This window comes from Electrophorus electricus, chromosome 10 (genome assembly GCF_013358815.1).
Source record: "Electrophorus electricus isolate fEleEle1 chromosome 10, fEleEle1.pri, whole genome shotgun sequence".
Classification (NCBI taxonomy): Eukaryota; Metazoa; Chordata; class Actinopteri; order Gymnotiformes; family Gymnotidae; genus Electrophorus; species Electrophorus electricus.
The window spans coordinates 12,908,710-12,923,547 of NC_049544.1; the positions used below are offsets into that span (position 1 = coordinate 12,908,710).

Below are 14,838 nucleotides of genomic sequence, written 5' to 3' on the forward strand. Positions count from 1 at the left end.
TTTCTTCCGGTCTACACAAGATATAATTTAATGCCCTTGTTACAACATTCAAACTGATTTTAAAAAGAAGAGCTTACAGTGTTTAGAACTTTAGACTATAAATCTACAAAAGAATTCCACTGTATCTAGAAGTAAATTAATTTTCCTATTTGTTAGCCAGCTCAGGGATAGTTTTATTCAAGATTCCCAAATTTCATCATCAATGTTATTATACAAGAGTTAAGACGTATACTAACATGTCATGCTCAAATCATGTTCAGTCCTGTCTGTGTGAACTTGACACTGATGTAGCCTGCAGAGCCGTCATATGTAGGCAACCTGTTACTTCCCCTGTCCTCACCTAGGTTTTGTCTCTTTTATGGCTTCTGTGGCTTCAGCATAAATATCCAAAGGCAGTGGTAAAGGTACTTGACTTATAATCGGAAGGCTGCTGGTTCAAGTCCAACCACTGCCAAGTTGCCACTGTTGGGCTCCTGAGCAAGGCCCTTAACCCTCAATTGCTCAAGCTGTACTGAGTCATAATTGTAAGTCGCTTTGGATAAAAGCTTCAGCTAAATGCCATAAATGTAATGTTACTGTAGCCTTTCAGGTTTGCTGAAGTAGTCACCTAGCCCAATGCCAAACCCTGGTGAATCCAAAATTCATTCCCTATCTTACAGGTGATCACTGGTTGCCAACAAAATGTTTGTTTCCTCATCTTTAACCTTCCTCTTTCTTTTTTATGTTTAAATAAAATGTTTTTACGTTGTCCATTCTGTGCCCTGTATTCACTGATTCAGCAACAAAGATTTTCAAACAATGTATAGTCAATGAAAAGTATATATATATATATATATATATATATATATATATATATATATATATATATATATATATATATATAAACACTCGCACACACAGCTGTGCAAGATAAGCAATATATAAATATCACTTTAATGTGTAGTATGTGTTATGTTCAGTGCTTAAACTTTTTTCCCCCCTCTTTTACCATCCCACCCCTATCTAGCACTTCTACATGTAGCATATGCTGCATATGTCCCATTTGCACCACTGCCCAACTGAATGACACAGCCAGATCTCACTGAAGCCCTCCTGGATCACATCATCCACACAAATAATGGGTTCCTGGCTTTCCAGGACGGCCTGCTATCTGCCTCAACAATGACCTCAATGTTCTCAATCTGTCCAAAGCAATGGCCAAAAAGTTACCCATTGAGGGAGAAAACAGCGATACAAGCAGCACGTCTAGTTAAATGCTGCATGTGATGGGACTTGATGAAGACTGTCCAGCTAAGTGTCCTGTGTCCTTGCTAAGCAACCAGGCTTTGCCTGGCTCTCCCTCTCACACACACCTGAGACAATATGAGTACTTTGCGAATTGATGAAGACTTTTTTGATTTATGGGCTCCTGATCTTGCCTGCTCTTTTAACAGCACATGCAGGAAAAGAGCGGTTGTGAAAAAGCAGATCTCTGAGAAAGAGCATGTGCATGCATGCGTTTCAGCTCATATGTTTCACAGTTGCCCTTTTAGTATGAGCAATATCACTGTAAACATCAATACGGTAACACAGTACACATGCACTGAACTGAGTGAAAGCCTGAAGAAAACAATGAAATGAAAATCTTGAATAAGGAACCGCTATTCCTTTTGTAGTTGTTTTTATGAGTGTGGAGGGTCTGCTCACTTGCAACCAGTGACACGAACACAAAGAGGAATTCTAGAAATGTTACGAGTGCTGAACAGTGGAATGCAAGTGTTGGCAGAAGCTGAAGGAGTGAACGGAAAAGCAGATCTGATGAGATGAACGTGGAAAGGAGAAAGACAGAGTGCAAGAAAGTGTGCCAAGCCAGGGAGGTTTGTGTGCAGGTGAGCTCAGGGCAGAATAACACAAAGAACCTAAATGGAAAGCAAAAGGAGAAAAGCACAGGAAAGGCAAAAGTAAGCAACAATTCAAGGGCCAAACACATTACAGATATTTGTATCTGGCTGCATACAATGGACAAACCCTATAAGGATCTTGTGCATGCTGCAATTAGAGACCTGTGATTAGTTTCATTTTAAGTTAGACTGTCTCTCCTTAGCTTACTGCTAGTGCCCAGAGGGAAACCTTACAAAAGCCACAAGGCTCTTAAGGCCCACTAAGTAGGTCTTTAGCAGGAATTTAGAGGAATACAGATTATATGCATGGACCACATAAAAACTTGAAACAATATTTTTTCAGGCCAGGTGTCTGGTTACTCCACATTTCCTCCCGTTAGCAAAGCTGATGCCCGGATCAGCCACCAAAAAACAACCATGAGTAATTTTCCACTGGTATAACCGCCAAAGCAACACCGCAATACAACACATGACAGAGTTATGATACACTGACCAACGGACATGCCCTGCTGGCCCCCAAGCTCAGCTCAGTACAACTAGACCAGCCAAAGATATCTGCATTTAAAGTGTAATTATATACATCAGCTTCAATAATAAAACACACATGATGAAAACCAAGCCACGAGTCTTTCTTCTGTTGCCATTTTCACCCAATTGTTTCCAGCAACTTTCAAAAGCAACTCGCCAAACATATTACAAGTTCGGCATCTCTGTCAACAGATATAGACTTCAATCCTGTGAGCATCAGCACTGGAGAAAGCACGACTGCTAATCATTACCAGGCCATCTTAAATAAGTAGGAGCCCTAGTCCTTCACAAAGAGCCCTAAGAGAACAAAATGACAACCTATGCTCTTTAACCTATGAAGAAATATACATAAGACTGATCCAAAAGCAACTTGTCCTACTGTGATGTTTGCAACAGCAACAACAGATTACATTTATCAATCTACCACACTTTCAGCATCAGGTCTACTGGCACAAAAGGCAGCTTCACTGATATTTTCTAAATAAAGCTTCTTCTGTGATCAGAATTCTGGTACAGGAAATCATTCTGTATTTTTGGCTCACAATCATCAACTTAGAATTTCATTGTCCACAGAAGACGATGGAAGACAAAGATGGAAATCTAGTACAGGCTGATCATAAATTACAAAACTCCTGTTGAATGTCAGAGCCAGGTTTGTAGTTTTGTTATGAAGTAATCAACTGATATCCAGACTAAAGAGTAGCCCTGCCAGGAGATTCAATGGTTGCTGAAAACACAACAACTGTAAAGCTTCACTTCACCCAATAACAAAGATATATTTAATAATGCACTTTTGTATGTCGCTCTGGATAAGAGCTTCTGCTAAATGCCGTAAATGTAAACGTAAATGTAATAATAATACAACATGTAATTCTAACTCACTCATTTATTTCAGATTAATATCACAATGTCTGAGTCTTATGCCAGAAGTAAGCAAACATATGATTTTGTTTGAAACAATGTTTAGAGATTCGTTGCAATTGTATAACAGCAGTAGAACACAATATTGCTTTATCACTCTTAACACACAATGAGTACTATGTAGGCTATGAGTGGGGAAAAAAACAAACAACTGTTTGGACTATTTTGCTGACTGACAAACTCTTAACCCATAATCTGTTTCCCACCCAATATCCATGTTCAGCATTAACTACAGATCCCTTGACTGCATCTTCAAGCCATTAATGCGCAAAAAAAAAAAAAAAGTTGAAAAGGCAAGCAAAATACTTATTTGGCTGTCTTGTTACTTTGAAGTAGGACCAGTTATCATGATATGAACAATCCACAAACATAAGAGCATAAAGAAAGAGAAAAGGGAAACTTACATTCTATCTTTGCTCCACTGTATGATGACGGAATGAATTTAAAAACAAATGAACAAATATATAAAGTCCAATTATATGGTATAATTAGGACTTTAGTCTAATTAGTAATATTAAAGCGTGACGTAAGGCAATAAAAATGTATTAAATTGATAATAGAATAAAGAGAGACAGTCAGATGAAAAAAAAAAACACACAAAAAAAGCACTGGCTCACAATCGATATTTCCATAGCAGTACTGCACAGGCTCTCTGAACTACAGCACAAAACTTTCTGCAGAAGATGCAAAACTGACAGAGTTCTGTCAGTCTGAATCTCTCTTCTACTCATGAACTGTCAGACCCCAAGCAATAAGCCATCTTTGCACTGATATAACCTACTAAAGAGATGTTTATTTGGCATGCCTTCGCTCTTTTGACTTTAGGACAAGTGAACATTAATGTTAAACAATCTACACAAAAAACATTGACAGATGTTACCTTACTGGTTGACGCAGAACAACGCAATAAGAGTACATTTCAAAACCTGCCTGTGCTATTAAATATAAGCCACAAAAATGACTAGCATTTCCAACAAAAACTGAGATTTGAAACACAAAGAAGCAAAGCTGAATTCCAAATTCCAAAAAAAGCAATATTCTTCATTTACACATCATTTTGTTTAAAGGTTCCATTGAATGGAAAACTAACTTTATCTTGGCATGGTTGACTAAGGAGAGCACAGCACATGGAACTGACATACCCTGAACCTCAAACTCTGTTGTCACCTCTTCAAAATGCAAATCCCACATAAGATAAACAGGGTTGTAAAATGGACCAATTCCCAAAATCCTGTTACATAACAGTCTTGATTGCCTAAAATGTAAAGGTATTGTGAAGAACAAAACAATGACAACAGAGCAATGGGCATGGTAAATATTCACATTTCATATTTAACATTCATGTTAGTTTGCACATTTTTACTCAAGACATTGAAGCTTCAAGAAGGCTTCACTCTGACAGTGGAGAGGGGCAATTCCAACTTTATTGGCATCACAAGCCTGACCGCAACCTGTAAGTAACTAGCTAGCGATGCTGGGGGATTTGATCCACTTTTTGGATTGAGAGTTTTATAGTGAGTTAATAACATAGAGGGTTTTATAGTGAGTTAATAACTTTCTTTTACATTATGTTGTTGTCAAAATTGTACCTGTACGAGCTACTTGGATTATGTTAGCCACTATCATGCTCTAAGTAACTAGCTAGCATAGTTAGCCAGCTAGCTATCTAAATAGTATGATGACCAAGCTTATTTAGAGGTTAATTTTATTTTCCAGCCTGGTTCCTCTAAAAGAAATGTGATGTCATAAATCCACACTATAAAATGTATCCCTTTAACAGACACATTTTTAACTTTTAATCAACTTTAATCAGTTAATCAATAAGACATAACTCAGAAGCAAACTAGCTAGTTTGGTTGCTTAGACATATAGCTAACCTAGCTAACTCACTCCTGATTTTGACAGTTCTGAGAGAGCCACTGGGGTACATCACCCACAAATCAGCCCATCATAGCAGAGCTCCTCAATTATTTATGAGCCCAACAAAAAAGGCGGTGTAAAAAAAGAAACAGCTTGGGGCAAAACATAGGGCTGTAAAAAGGTGTGTAAAACCACATGAAGGTGTGTAAAACCGCATTATTTGCCCTGACCAAAGTCACGTATCTATAAAGCCATCACAATACATTATTGAGTAAATGCATTCTAGAATTATAGCAAAATATTGAGGAAATGCATTCTAGCATACCTTTAAGAACTTCTATGACCACAACCCACTTACTCATACATACTGTATGCATAAATGGTTCCCTTTGGCTCTCTCAAACTATTTAATTATGTAATAGTTTAATTAATTTTATTTGTCCATCGCTGCTTATAACAATGAAGCACTTGTTCTGACCTGGAGACCTGGAGACTAGAGGCAAACCACATTGTAATTCAACGGAACATAAACAACTAAAGAACATGAGTCAGAAGTGAGGAAGATTGAGCATGCACTGACACGGTCAGATCCCCACCAGAGAATCTCAAGAGCCTCATCCCTTAAAAAAAACCTGGCTTCAAGCTGAAGCTGTGGGTATGATGTGAGTTCAGCTACAGGGCTCTCTGTCCAATTAGAAGACAACTAAAATTAAATGCAACATGTTTAGAGGGCTGGCCCAGTGCTTGTTAAAAACAGACACCATGTATATTGCAATGCACAAACCAAGTTCAGTTCACAACAAACTAAAATAAACAAAGCAAAACAACAAATCAGCAATATTTTAATTCAAATCGTATTTAAAATAAAATGTAAGTCATTTTTCTATAGAGGTGCTGTTGACTTTTTGAAATGTACCTACTCTGCAGCTCTTTGAAGGTAGATGAGAGTGTTTAAAGAAAGCATTATCTCTATCAAGTTTTATTTGCAGAGCTTTACATAATGTACTTTATAAATGCACATTACAAAATTTTGTGGTTTCTTGTTTATTCTTCCATCATAATCACATCTGCACATGCTGATACTCAGCAGATATACTGACATGCACACAGCGATCCCGAAAAATTATAGTGGGGACTGCTGAAATGGAGTGTAGCAATTGATTGTTTCATAATAGGGGAACCTTGGCAGTCAGTATCTTTAGGTTTCCATTTTGTCAAGCCAGAGCAGAACTTACATAAAGAATAAAAAAAACATTTAATAGCAGTAAGACTTCAGCCACCCTTTTATTAAGATTTTTAGTGTCCATAAGCGTTTATTTTAAGTGGAAAGGACAGTAAGACACTTCCTTTAATATCATATAACAGATGGTTTTGGTTTAATTGCCTCTACTCTAGTGGAGGACTTCCATATAACATGAGGTTTTCACTTACTCCCCCATACAAAAGAACTTTGAGGCTGTCATTAAAGAATAACCTTGTCTTTTAATATGCTTTCCTATTATTTCCACATGGCTTCCTGACAAACAGGTCTATGATAGCTTTCCATAGAATGTGTATTATAGTGCAGGAGCACTTAGTAAATGAGGCATACAGATTGATAAGATGAGCTTTGTGCAGAGAAAGGCAGGCTAGGTGATTCTGCCACGGATGCAGCTGCTTCAATTTTTCATTCGCTCTTCCAACATGAGCTAAAAGACCAACCAATAACTAGAGATGAAATAAGAAACTTACTGTCAAATGTACAGTCAATCCTATGTTTGTTTATGGCTACCCATCGAATGACAAAATAACTATTCAAAAAAACAGCTCCACAGGTCGCAGGTGAGCTTCTGTATACCAGTGGCAGCCAGAGGAAAGGATGAGGACATAATCTGAACACAGCACTGCCTTCTCAATCACCAACTTGGACAGAAAAATCGGATGCAATAGAAGCTCTCATTTTAGTTGACTGACTTGGAGTTACAAGTCCTTTCCCTGAAGTACTTTAGACAGCAGGACCCCAAAACTCAGCCTTCAAAAAATGAACAAACAAACCAACAAAAGAAAGAACACAAGAAAAAAGCAAGAAAGAAAGGAGAGATGGGGGAGGGGGAAAACTCCACATGCTATATGCCTCTTAACAATAACAAATGAGATCAGTACTTGAAACATTAGGGCCCAAATGCAATCCTAGTAGCCATGACCCATCAAATTATAAATGTACATTACAACCTTTGCTAAAAAATTTACCTGGACTCGTTACAGACAATATGGCTGCAGCACTGGCACGTAATTTGATTTGTCAATCAGCATTTGCATTGAGGTTAGTCCTCAACATCTGTGATTGGGCAAATTTATCACCCTGTAGCTGGAATGGATAGGAATGAAATACTCATACAGACATTCTCCAAGGGTAAGCTGAGGACATCATATATCAGGAGGAGGAAAATTCAAGAAACATCAGAGGACAGAAACTGAATTTACAAGAAGAGAAAAAACAAGAAGATTAGCTCAGTGTTTACACTAAAACTGTCACAGATTGACCCTTCAGCTTAAAGTGTTCAGCATTTGTGTTTGTGGTGGGATGTTTTACTTTTTTTTGTCATATTACTAAAAAATCCAAAAACTTGATATATACGTCAATCATAAAATGTGAAACATCACATCTTAACAAAGAAACAGAACTGTAGGGACTATAAATGAGCTAAGGACCATAAGACACATTAAAGTGCATCTCTTTTGCTGAATTGCTCCACTGTACACATAACTTACTGAATCATTTTAGCATGCATTTAACTCAAGGGAAATGCAAGCACAGGGAAGCTCTGGGTTCTAGGCACATCTTGGTGACGCTAACCAGGCAAAGCTGGAGCACTTGCTTAGGAAGGGCCTATTTACCGTTGCGACTTACAGAATAGGGAGCAGACCAAGTAGCCTTAAAAACACAGCATTTAGCCTCAAGATGCAAACAGGACTCCCATTGTAGAACAAACTAAGCCCTTCTATGTCTAACTGCTTGCCAGCTTTCTCACTATAAAAGAAATGCCGTCGCCAGTGAAAATGTCCGGACAGACAGATTGATAAACAAGTGCCCTGTACTCATGGTTAGGTCACATGTTCCACTATAGTTAAGCCTAAAAACAGACTATTTAACAATTACCTACACAAGCCATAAAGGAGCCTTCAGTCAGTACAACTGCTTTGCTATAAGATAATAAAAATTTGGTTTAATCATTAATTCTGAAGAGTGGCTTGAGAATGTGCACAAGAATCTTATGAAAACAGAGAGCCATCACTGAAGAGATCCATTAAAAATCTATGTTGAGATCAAAATAAGTAAAATTAGACTAATGCAAGACATATAGTCATGTCATTCACTTCTGAATTTGTGAGGAGCATATGAAACAAAAATAACTATATAAATATTTATTACACATTTAAGCAGCATAAACTTAGCAGCTCTTTACTCTACATAAACACCCCACCTGTGTGTCAGCTTAACACAGTTCCATACATATAGTTCAAAACAGATACCATTTAAGCAGTCAAATTACTGTAAATGTAGTGCAGATATACATCAGCAATCAGAATATGAACAAAAAAGGGCAAGGATAACAAGCAGGCAAAGATGAGTGGAGATGAAAATTGTCAACATTTTACTGATTGTATATTGCTTTATTAATATTTTACAGCCCCATAACATTTAAAAAGAGTTAAAAGTGCAATGTAAATAAAGTTCACTAAACATATTAAACTCATCCTGCACTGGAAACAATTATGGAATTTCCTAACATTTTGACAACTATAGTAAGTAAGTAATATGAATAAAAAAGCAAGAAAATGAGGGGGAAAAAATAAAAAGGTATGAAATAGGAAAAGAGAAAGAATCCCCATTATATCATCTAGGCCACTGGTCTGGCATGGGGAAACTGGCCATTTTCTTTATCCCCTAAATGAACGACTATTACATTTCTTTAACAGTTCCAGGAAGCAAAGGGGGAGCTACTCAGTTTTACTGCAATTGCAGACAATTTCTTTTGTCAACAAACAGCAAATATATATATGTTGAATATCAGTTTTGTGGATCATTGAGAGAAAGTAACCGAAAACCAGAAACAGCACGAAAACCAGTGCAGTCCTGTTTTAATGACTAGAATGATGACGCACAGATGAGACCCAGATCTGCATGCATGCATAGGACACCAGGGAGCCTGCATCAGTACACAGTGACTCACGCTGAGCTAGACACTCCGGCAGACCCAGTTGGACATCATTTTGTCTTAGCATCTGTTTCTAGTTCATAGAGTAATACCACTATGCTGGCCTACCAGCCTATTTAAATGATGGGTTGATTGTGACCCTTCATTTTGCCATCTGAAAATGGCCATGAAAAAAAACAAAACAATATGGCATAGACAATGCGAGCATTCTTGATACAACCATAGTACACAGACGTTACTATGTCTAAAAAAAAAGCACCTCCAAGATGAGGATAACCATCAGCAATCTCCTTGTATTTTGGAAGAGCACCGTTTTCACCCACTGGTCACCTAGGGCCACAAAATCTATAAACCCTCTACAAAATTGGTTCAGTGATTTATACAGGCTTCTAGCCATTTTTGCATTTGTTTTTCCTTGACCACAATCATACATATGGCTACAAAATATTTGGCTTTGATCTCTGATACAAAATAATACAAATGCATGACTGGGGCCAGGAACAAACAGCCCTATTACCTTCCCATTGATTCATTTTCCAAGTTCACTGCTGACTGCCTGATACAAAAGATGTTCCTCCTACCTACCAACAATGAAAGATGTGTCCCATTTAATTTTGGAAAAATTTGAAAGTTGCACTGCTGTTACTAAACCTTCTTAATCGGAAACACAAGAAGAGTGCTATAAAGAATGTAGTGGAAAAAATGGGCTAGACAAAAGAGGAAACATGAGAGGTGTTGTTTAGAGAAAGAGTCTCTCCTTATTACGTCAGCTTTCCAATACCATACAAGTGCCAAAAAGCATATCATCATAAACATGCTATTCAATTTCATGGAGAGTGTTTAATACCGAGACGTTTGAATATTACATTGTTTATTAGAAAAGGCAGCTGTGAACAAATAATCCATGACAGGCTAGCAGACTTCCTTCGCCTCACTGCCAAAACAATAACACAGGCGACAGATTCCAGTTTTCACTGCAACCCTGTCACAGCTTCAGAGCTATTCGCTAACAGTATATTTGGCCTCAGGAAGCCTCAAAGTTTTACCTTGTGCTGCCTCCAAATATACATGATAAAATGGGCAATATTAAAACAGGGATAGGATTTGACCAGACATTTTCCTTGCTGCTTGGTTTGAAAAGAAAACAATAAGCAGAGCATTTTGATGACAATTTCAGAACGCCAGGCTTTACAACATAGCTGAATAGGGGTGTAGCTAAGTTATGCTACATATTTCACATACAAAACTACTGAGTAAGAAGTTATAATTTAGTGTCTGAGAGCCCTTTATGCTGCATAAAAAGCAGGTCTGTGGTTCTTGAAGTCGTACATAAACTTTCACATTATGTGTGGCCTACAACTCAAGCATGAGAAAAATAGATATGTTCATGCTTAGTTTTATCAAAGGAAAACCCATAAAATCTTTGATATAAAAGGGCAGATCAGAGATTGGGTGTTTCTAGTAAAACTGCTTTAATTTAAGATTTTTTAAAAAAAGGTGAATATATGCCAGCTCAACTGCTGAAACATTTTAGCTCTAGCAACACAGCTCAAGAGTGTGCTGATGTTGCATTTGAACTGTAGTAGCCTTTCTTGTATTTGTGCGTACAGTCATGGCCTACCTTGCACACAGTCTCTATGTCCCAGGGCAAAATGGTTTGCAAGTCGATGACCTCACAAGAGACACCAAGCTTCTCCTGTGCCATAGCAGCAACCTCCCTCATTACATGGACCTACAAACCAAAGTATAAGATTAATTCATGAGCTACACCAAATATTGTCACAGGCCTGAAAAAGCAAATCTACAAATGGGTCCCACAAAGGCATCAGGTCAGCTCTGTTTATTAATACATAAAATTTAAAGACCCCCTCCAATGAAAGGATTTTTAAACTGGTCCATGAGGTGTTTATATACTAGAAAATATTTGATTGAAATAAGTGGTCAACACCATTTTGAGCATTTCTGTTTTGGAACCACAGTGCATCTATGAGTCTCAAAAACAAGGATTCAGACATCCAGGGATTCATACATCACAAACATAAACAATTCCATAAACTTGTGGGGTGGGGCTTTCCAGATCATAATGCTACTATGAAATGAAGGATATCAGAAAAGCAAGCCAGATAACTTGTATTATGCAAGCGAAGTTTCAGTATTCAAAATGATGGCACAGAGATGTTCCGTTTTCAGTTGCAAAAGTTGCAAAAGGAGAAAATGTGAGCCTTTGTGTATTACCAAAGGATCTGAATATCAGAAATAAATGTGTGCAGTTTATTTGGAAAAATCAGACAGTCCCAGCCAAACTTACAGAGGAAATGTGGGTTTGCAGTAGCCATTTTCCAGAGCACTGTTTCGAAAATTTTACTCAAAAACAGATGGGCTTTGCCACAACATTTATATTTAAGCCTGACACCATTCCATTTATAGTGGGGACACAGGGAGTACATGCCAGCATATTGGTGAAGGCAAAGCTCATGTTATCTGTTATCATTACATTTCTAATATTGTAGAGCTATACATAAAATGCACTACCCTTCTGATACATCGAAGCAATCCTGTACAGTTCACTTTTCTTCTTTGGAGATGGTTTCCAGTTCAAACATGTTGCTCCAATATTACTACTTGCCTTTGTATAGCACAAAGTATATAGCAATACAGAAATCAAGCAAAGTTTTGTGTAATTGAGCCGCAGGTATGCTCGCACTACAGGAGAGTGGAAGCAGGGGATATTTGCATATTCAGAGATCTACATGTACTGAATGAAGGCTGCAGTGCAGAGTTAAACCTAAGCCACTTTTAGGGCATTAACAGATTCTTTCTTGGAATTAATTTCAAATATGTAATTATGATGAACAGAGAGGAAGAAGGAAGAAGGACCTGAACACATGTATTTAAGTTTATTTTAAAGGTTCAGTGCCCCCCCACCAAGAAATTTCCCCAACCTCTGCTTAACCCCACCTTCACCATTAATATGTAGTCAATCAGCTAATACATAACGAGTGCCCTAATTTCCCTTTTTAGTTTTGTGTCAGAAATGCAAGGCTATCATAATTAACATGTTGGTGTAATTTGTATTACACCAACAGACTGTGTCTTACTTGAAACCTACATTAGGCTCATAAATCCAGTACACAATTAAGAAGCAAAGACCCCCAACATGTTTTGGCTGGCTACATTTAAGAGAAGAGAGAATTTTATGCAGTGAAGTATTCTTCTGTTTTATTTCATTAAGTGCCTTAGCCCCATGCTCTGAGCGGTGTTGGCATAGCCCTCTCAGTTATTTTCCTCATTCATGGAGTGCTGATGGATAAAGGGCCTAATGGCGTGAGAAAGGGGAGAGGGCCTTGATTTCCACAATTTCAGATGCTTTTTTTCCCCCTCTCTGTCCAACGTGAAGGTTATCTCCTCACTTTCCCTTGGTTCCTGACTGGCCTTTGCTCTTTGGGTAAAGGTAAATTATACTGCAGGTGGGATAAAAACCTGTTGAATGGCTGAGCCATGACTTAGGACCCCCAGAGAGCTATTGAAATCATAATCCCATCCTGCCCATACAGAAGGTAAGAATGACAAAGAACATGAGGGAGCAGAGAGGACACAGACAGCTCACACAGAGAAGGGGAATGCATTTGGTGTGGGAGAGAGGTCAGCCCAGGGCCTGGTGACAAGATCCCTTGGAGCTCCCCTGCTAAGTGAGCAGAGCCTTTTTGATGGAGCCTGTTTTAATCCATGGTTCTTTATATTTGGAAATGTCACAAAGATCAGGGTCTAAAGAGTCCATTCAGCCTGCTGATTCTCTGCATATGTGTTATTGTGGTTGAACTCCTCCGCCTGAATCAGTGTACTCTCCCGACCCATTTATGTGACCTACCTGTGTGCCCCAAGCGACCACGGTGAGATCACTTCCCTCCTGCAGAACCTCAGCCTGGGAAAGGGGGATGAGGTACGGTTCAGTAGGGACCTGCTCCACTGCACAAATGAAACAACAAGAAACAGTACATAAACACTCTCTTAAAAAAAACAATGCTATTAAAAAATCCAGCCCAGCTCTATCTCTAAATGCTATAGGAGATAACAAATGTAGCAATACATAGCAAAGCTATGGATTAGTAACAGTGACAACTGGCTGCATTAGTAATTCTCAAAGAAGGCTTATGCACCTTAGCTATTGAATCCAGACAACTGCTTGGTTGTCATATTTTCCTCAGGGCAAGAAAACCTACCCCAAAAGCAAGTCTCAGCTTTTCCAATGAGTCAAAACTACAGACACTTTCATTTGCATTTAAAACAAAAGCAGAATTATACTTTGAACTGCAGAGTGGAATTAAATACATTTACAAGCTGACAGGACTTGACTACTTTTCATTGTCAGAAGTTGTGCTTTGTGACCGTTTCAAAGTTAAGAAGCGATATGCCTGAGGAAGGTTTAGCATCATGTACATTAACCACAGCCCCCCTTTCAAAAAACAGTAATTAGTTAATAATTGCATTTTGTGACACTGGACAGTAGAGATAACCAATAATATGTGAATAATATGCCTATATATGTGTTTAGGCAATGTTTTTGGTGAAATATAAGGGTAACAATATTGCTGATGTCCTAATGCCGAATTCCATTCAAAAAAGCAAACTTTCCATATCTGGAAATGGCACACATACAGAAAATTAAAAACAAGTCCTACTCAATCCCTAATTCAGAGAGGAAAAAAAGGAAATACTTTAATGTGTAAACAAAAATTGTTTCTGCATGCTGGATCAACACAATGCTCTGTTCTCATTTCAAGAATTCTAAGTACCTGTACCAAATGTGTAATCTCCATCCAACAGAGACTTGTTACGTTTTCTTAGTCCATATTGCTGCAACAGTCAATAAGATCCAGATAAGGACAAAAGAACCTAAATGAGCCAATAAGGTAAAATGAAGCTTTAACAAAAGGGCTGAAAACGGTCTATAATTAAGTATCATTTAACCTCCGAGATCAAGTACAAAACCCTTAATGACTCATGATAGCTGCGATTAAGAAAATTGATGGGTAAAAGGTAAGACTTGTAGTATACAGTCTTCTCTGTGCAAGGGGAGGAGAGGGTTCAGTCCTTGAATGTGACCCACTCATACAAAAGAAACTTCATCATGATGTGATTTGCCTAAATCAGAAGAGCAGAACAAAGGCACTGTTCTATTTACTGTTCCTCCCAATCCGTATGTATTTGGGTAAATCTTTTATGACAATTTTATATACTGCGATAACTTTACCTAGGCATCATTGCTAAGAAAATACTAAATTAGAAGCAGGTATACATTAATTGTGTTTCATTGCCTTGCTTGTCAATATAGGGTAAAATGCAATTTTTGCGATGTTTGACTACAATTCGGCATCTCAATCTGTGAAATTTAGGATATCAGTTCTAATTAATAGCAAAGTTCTATCGCATTCAAAGATCTTCCACACATT

General features: G+C 38.0%; 1 protein-coding gene across 3 annotated transcripts in view; it reads right to left on the reverse strand.

Annotated features, from left to right (window-relative positions):
- bckdhb (branched chain keto acid dehydrogenase E1 subunit beta) overlaps positions 1–14,838 on the reverse strand; it is a 46,867-nt gene that overhangs the window by 21,404 nt on the left and 10,625 nt on the right. For all 3 annotated transcript variants that reach the window (XM_027002217.2, XM_027002226.2, XM_027002237.2), the window contains exons 7-8: positions 13,257–13,354; positions 11,010–11,120 (exon numbers count right to left, since the gene is read on the reverse strand). In XM_027002217.2, coding sequence (XP_026858018.2) covers positions 11,010–11,120; positions 13,257–13,354 — 209 coding nt within the window. The remainder of the gene's footprint in view (positions 1–11,009; positions 11,121–13,256; positions 13,355–14,838) is intronic.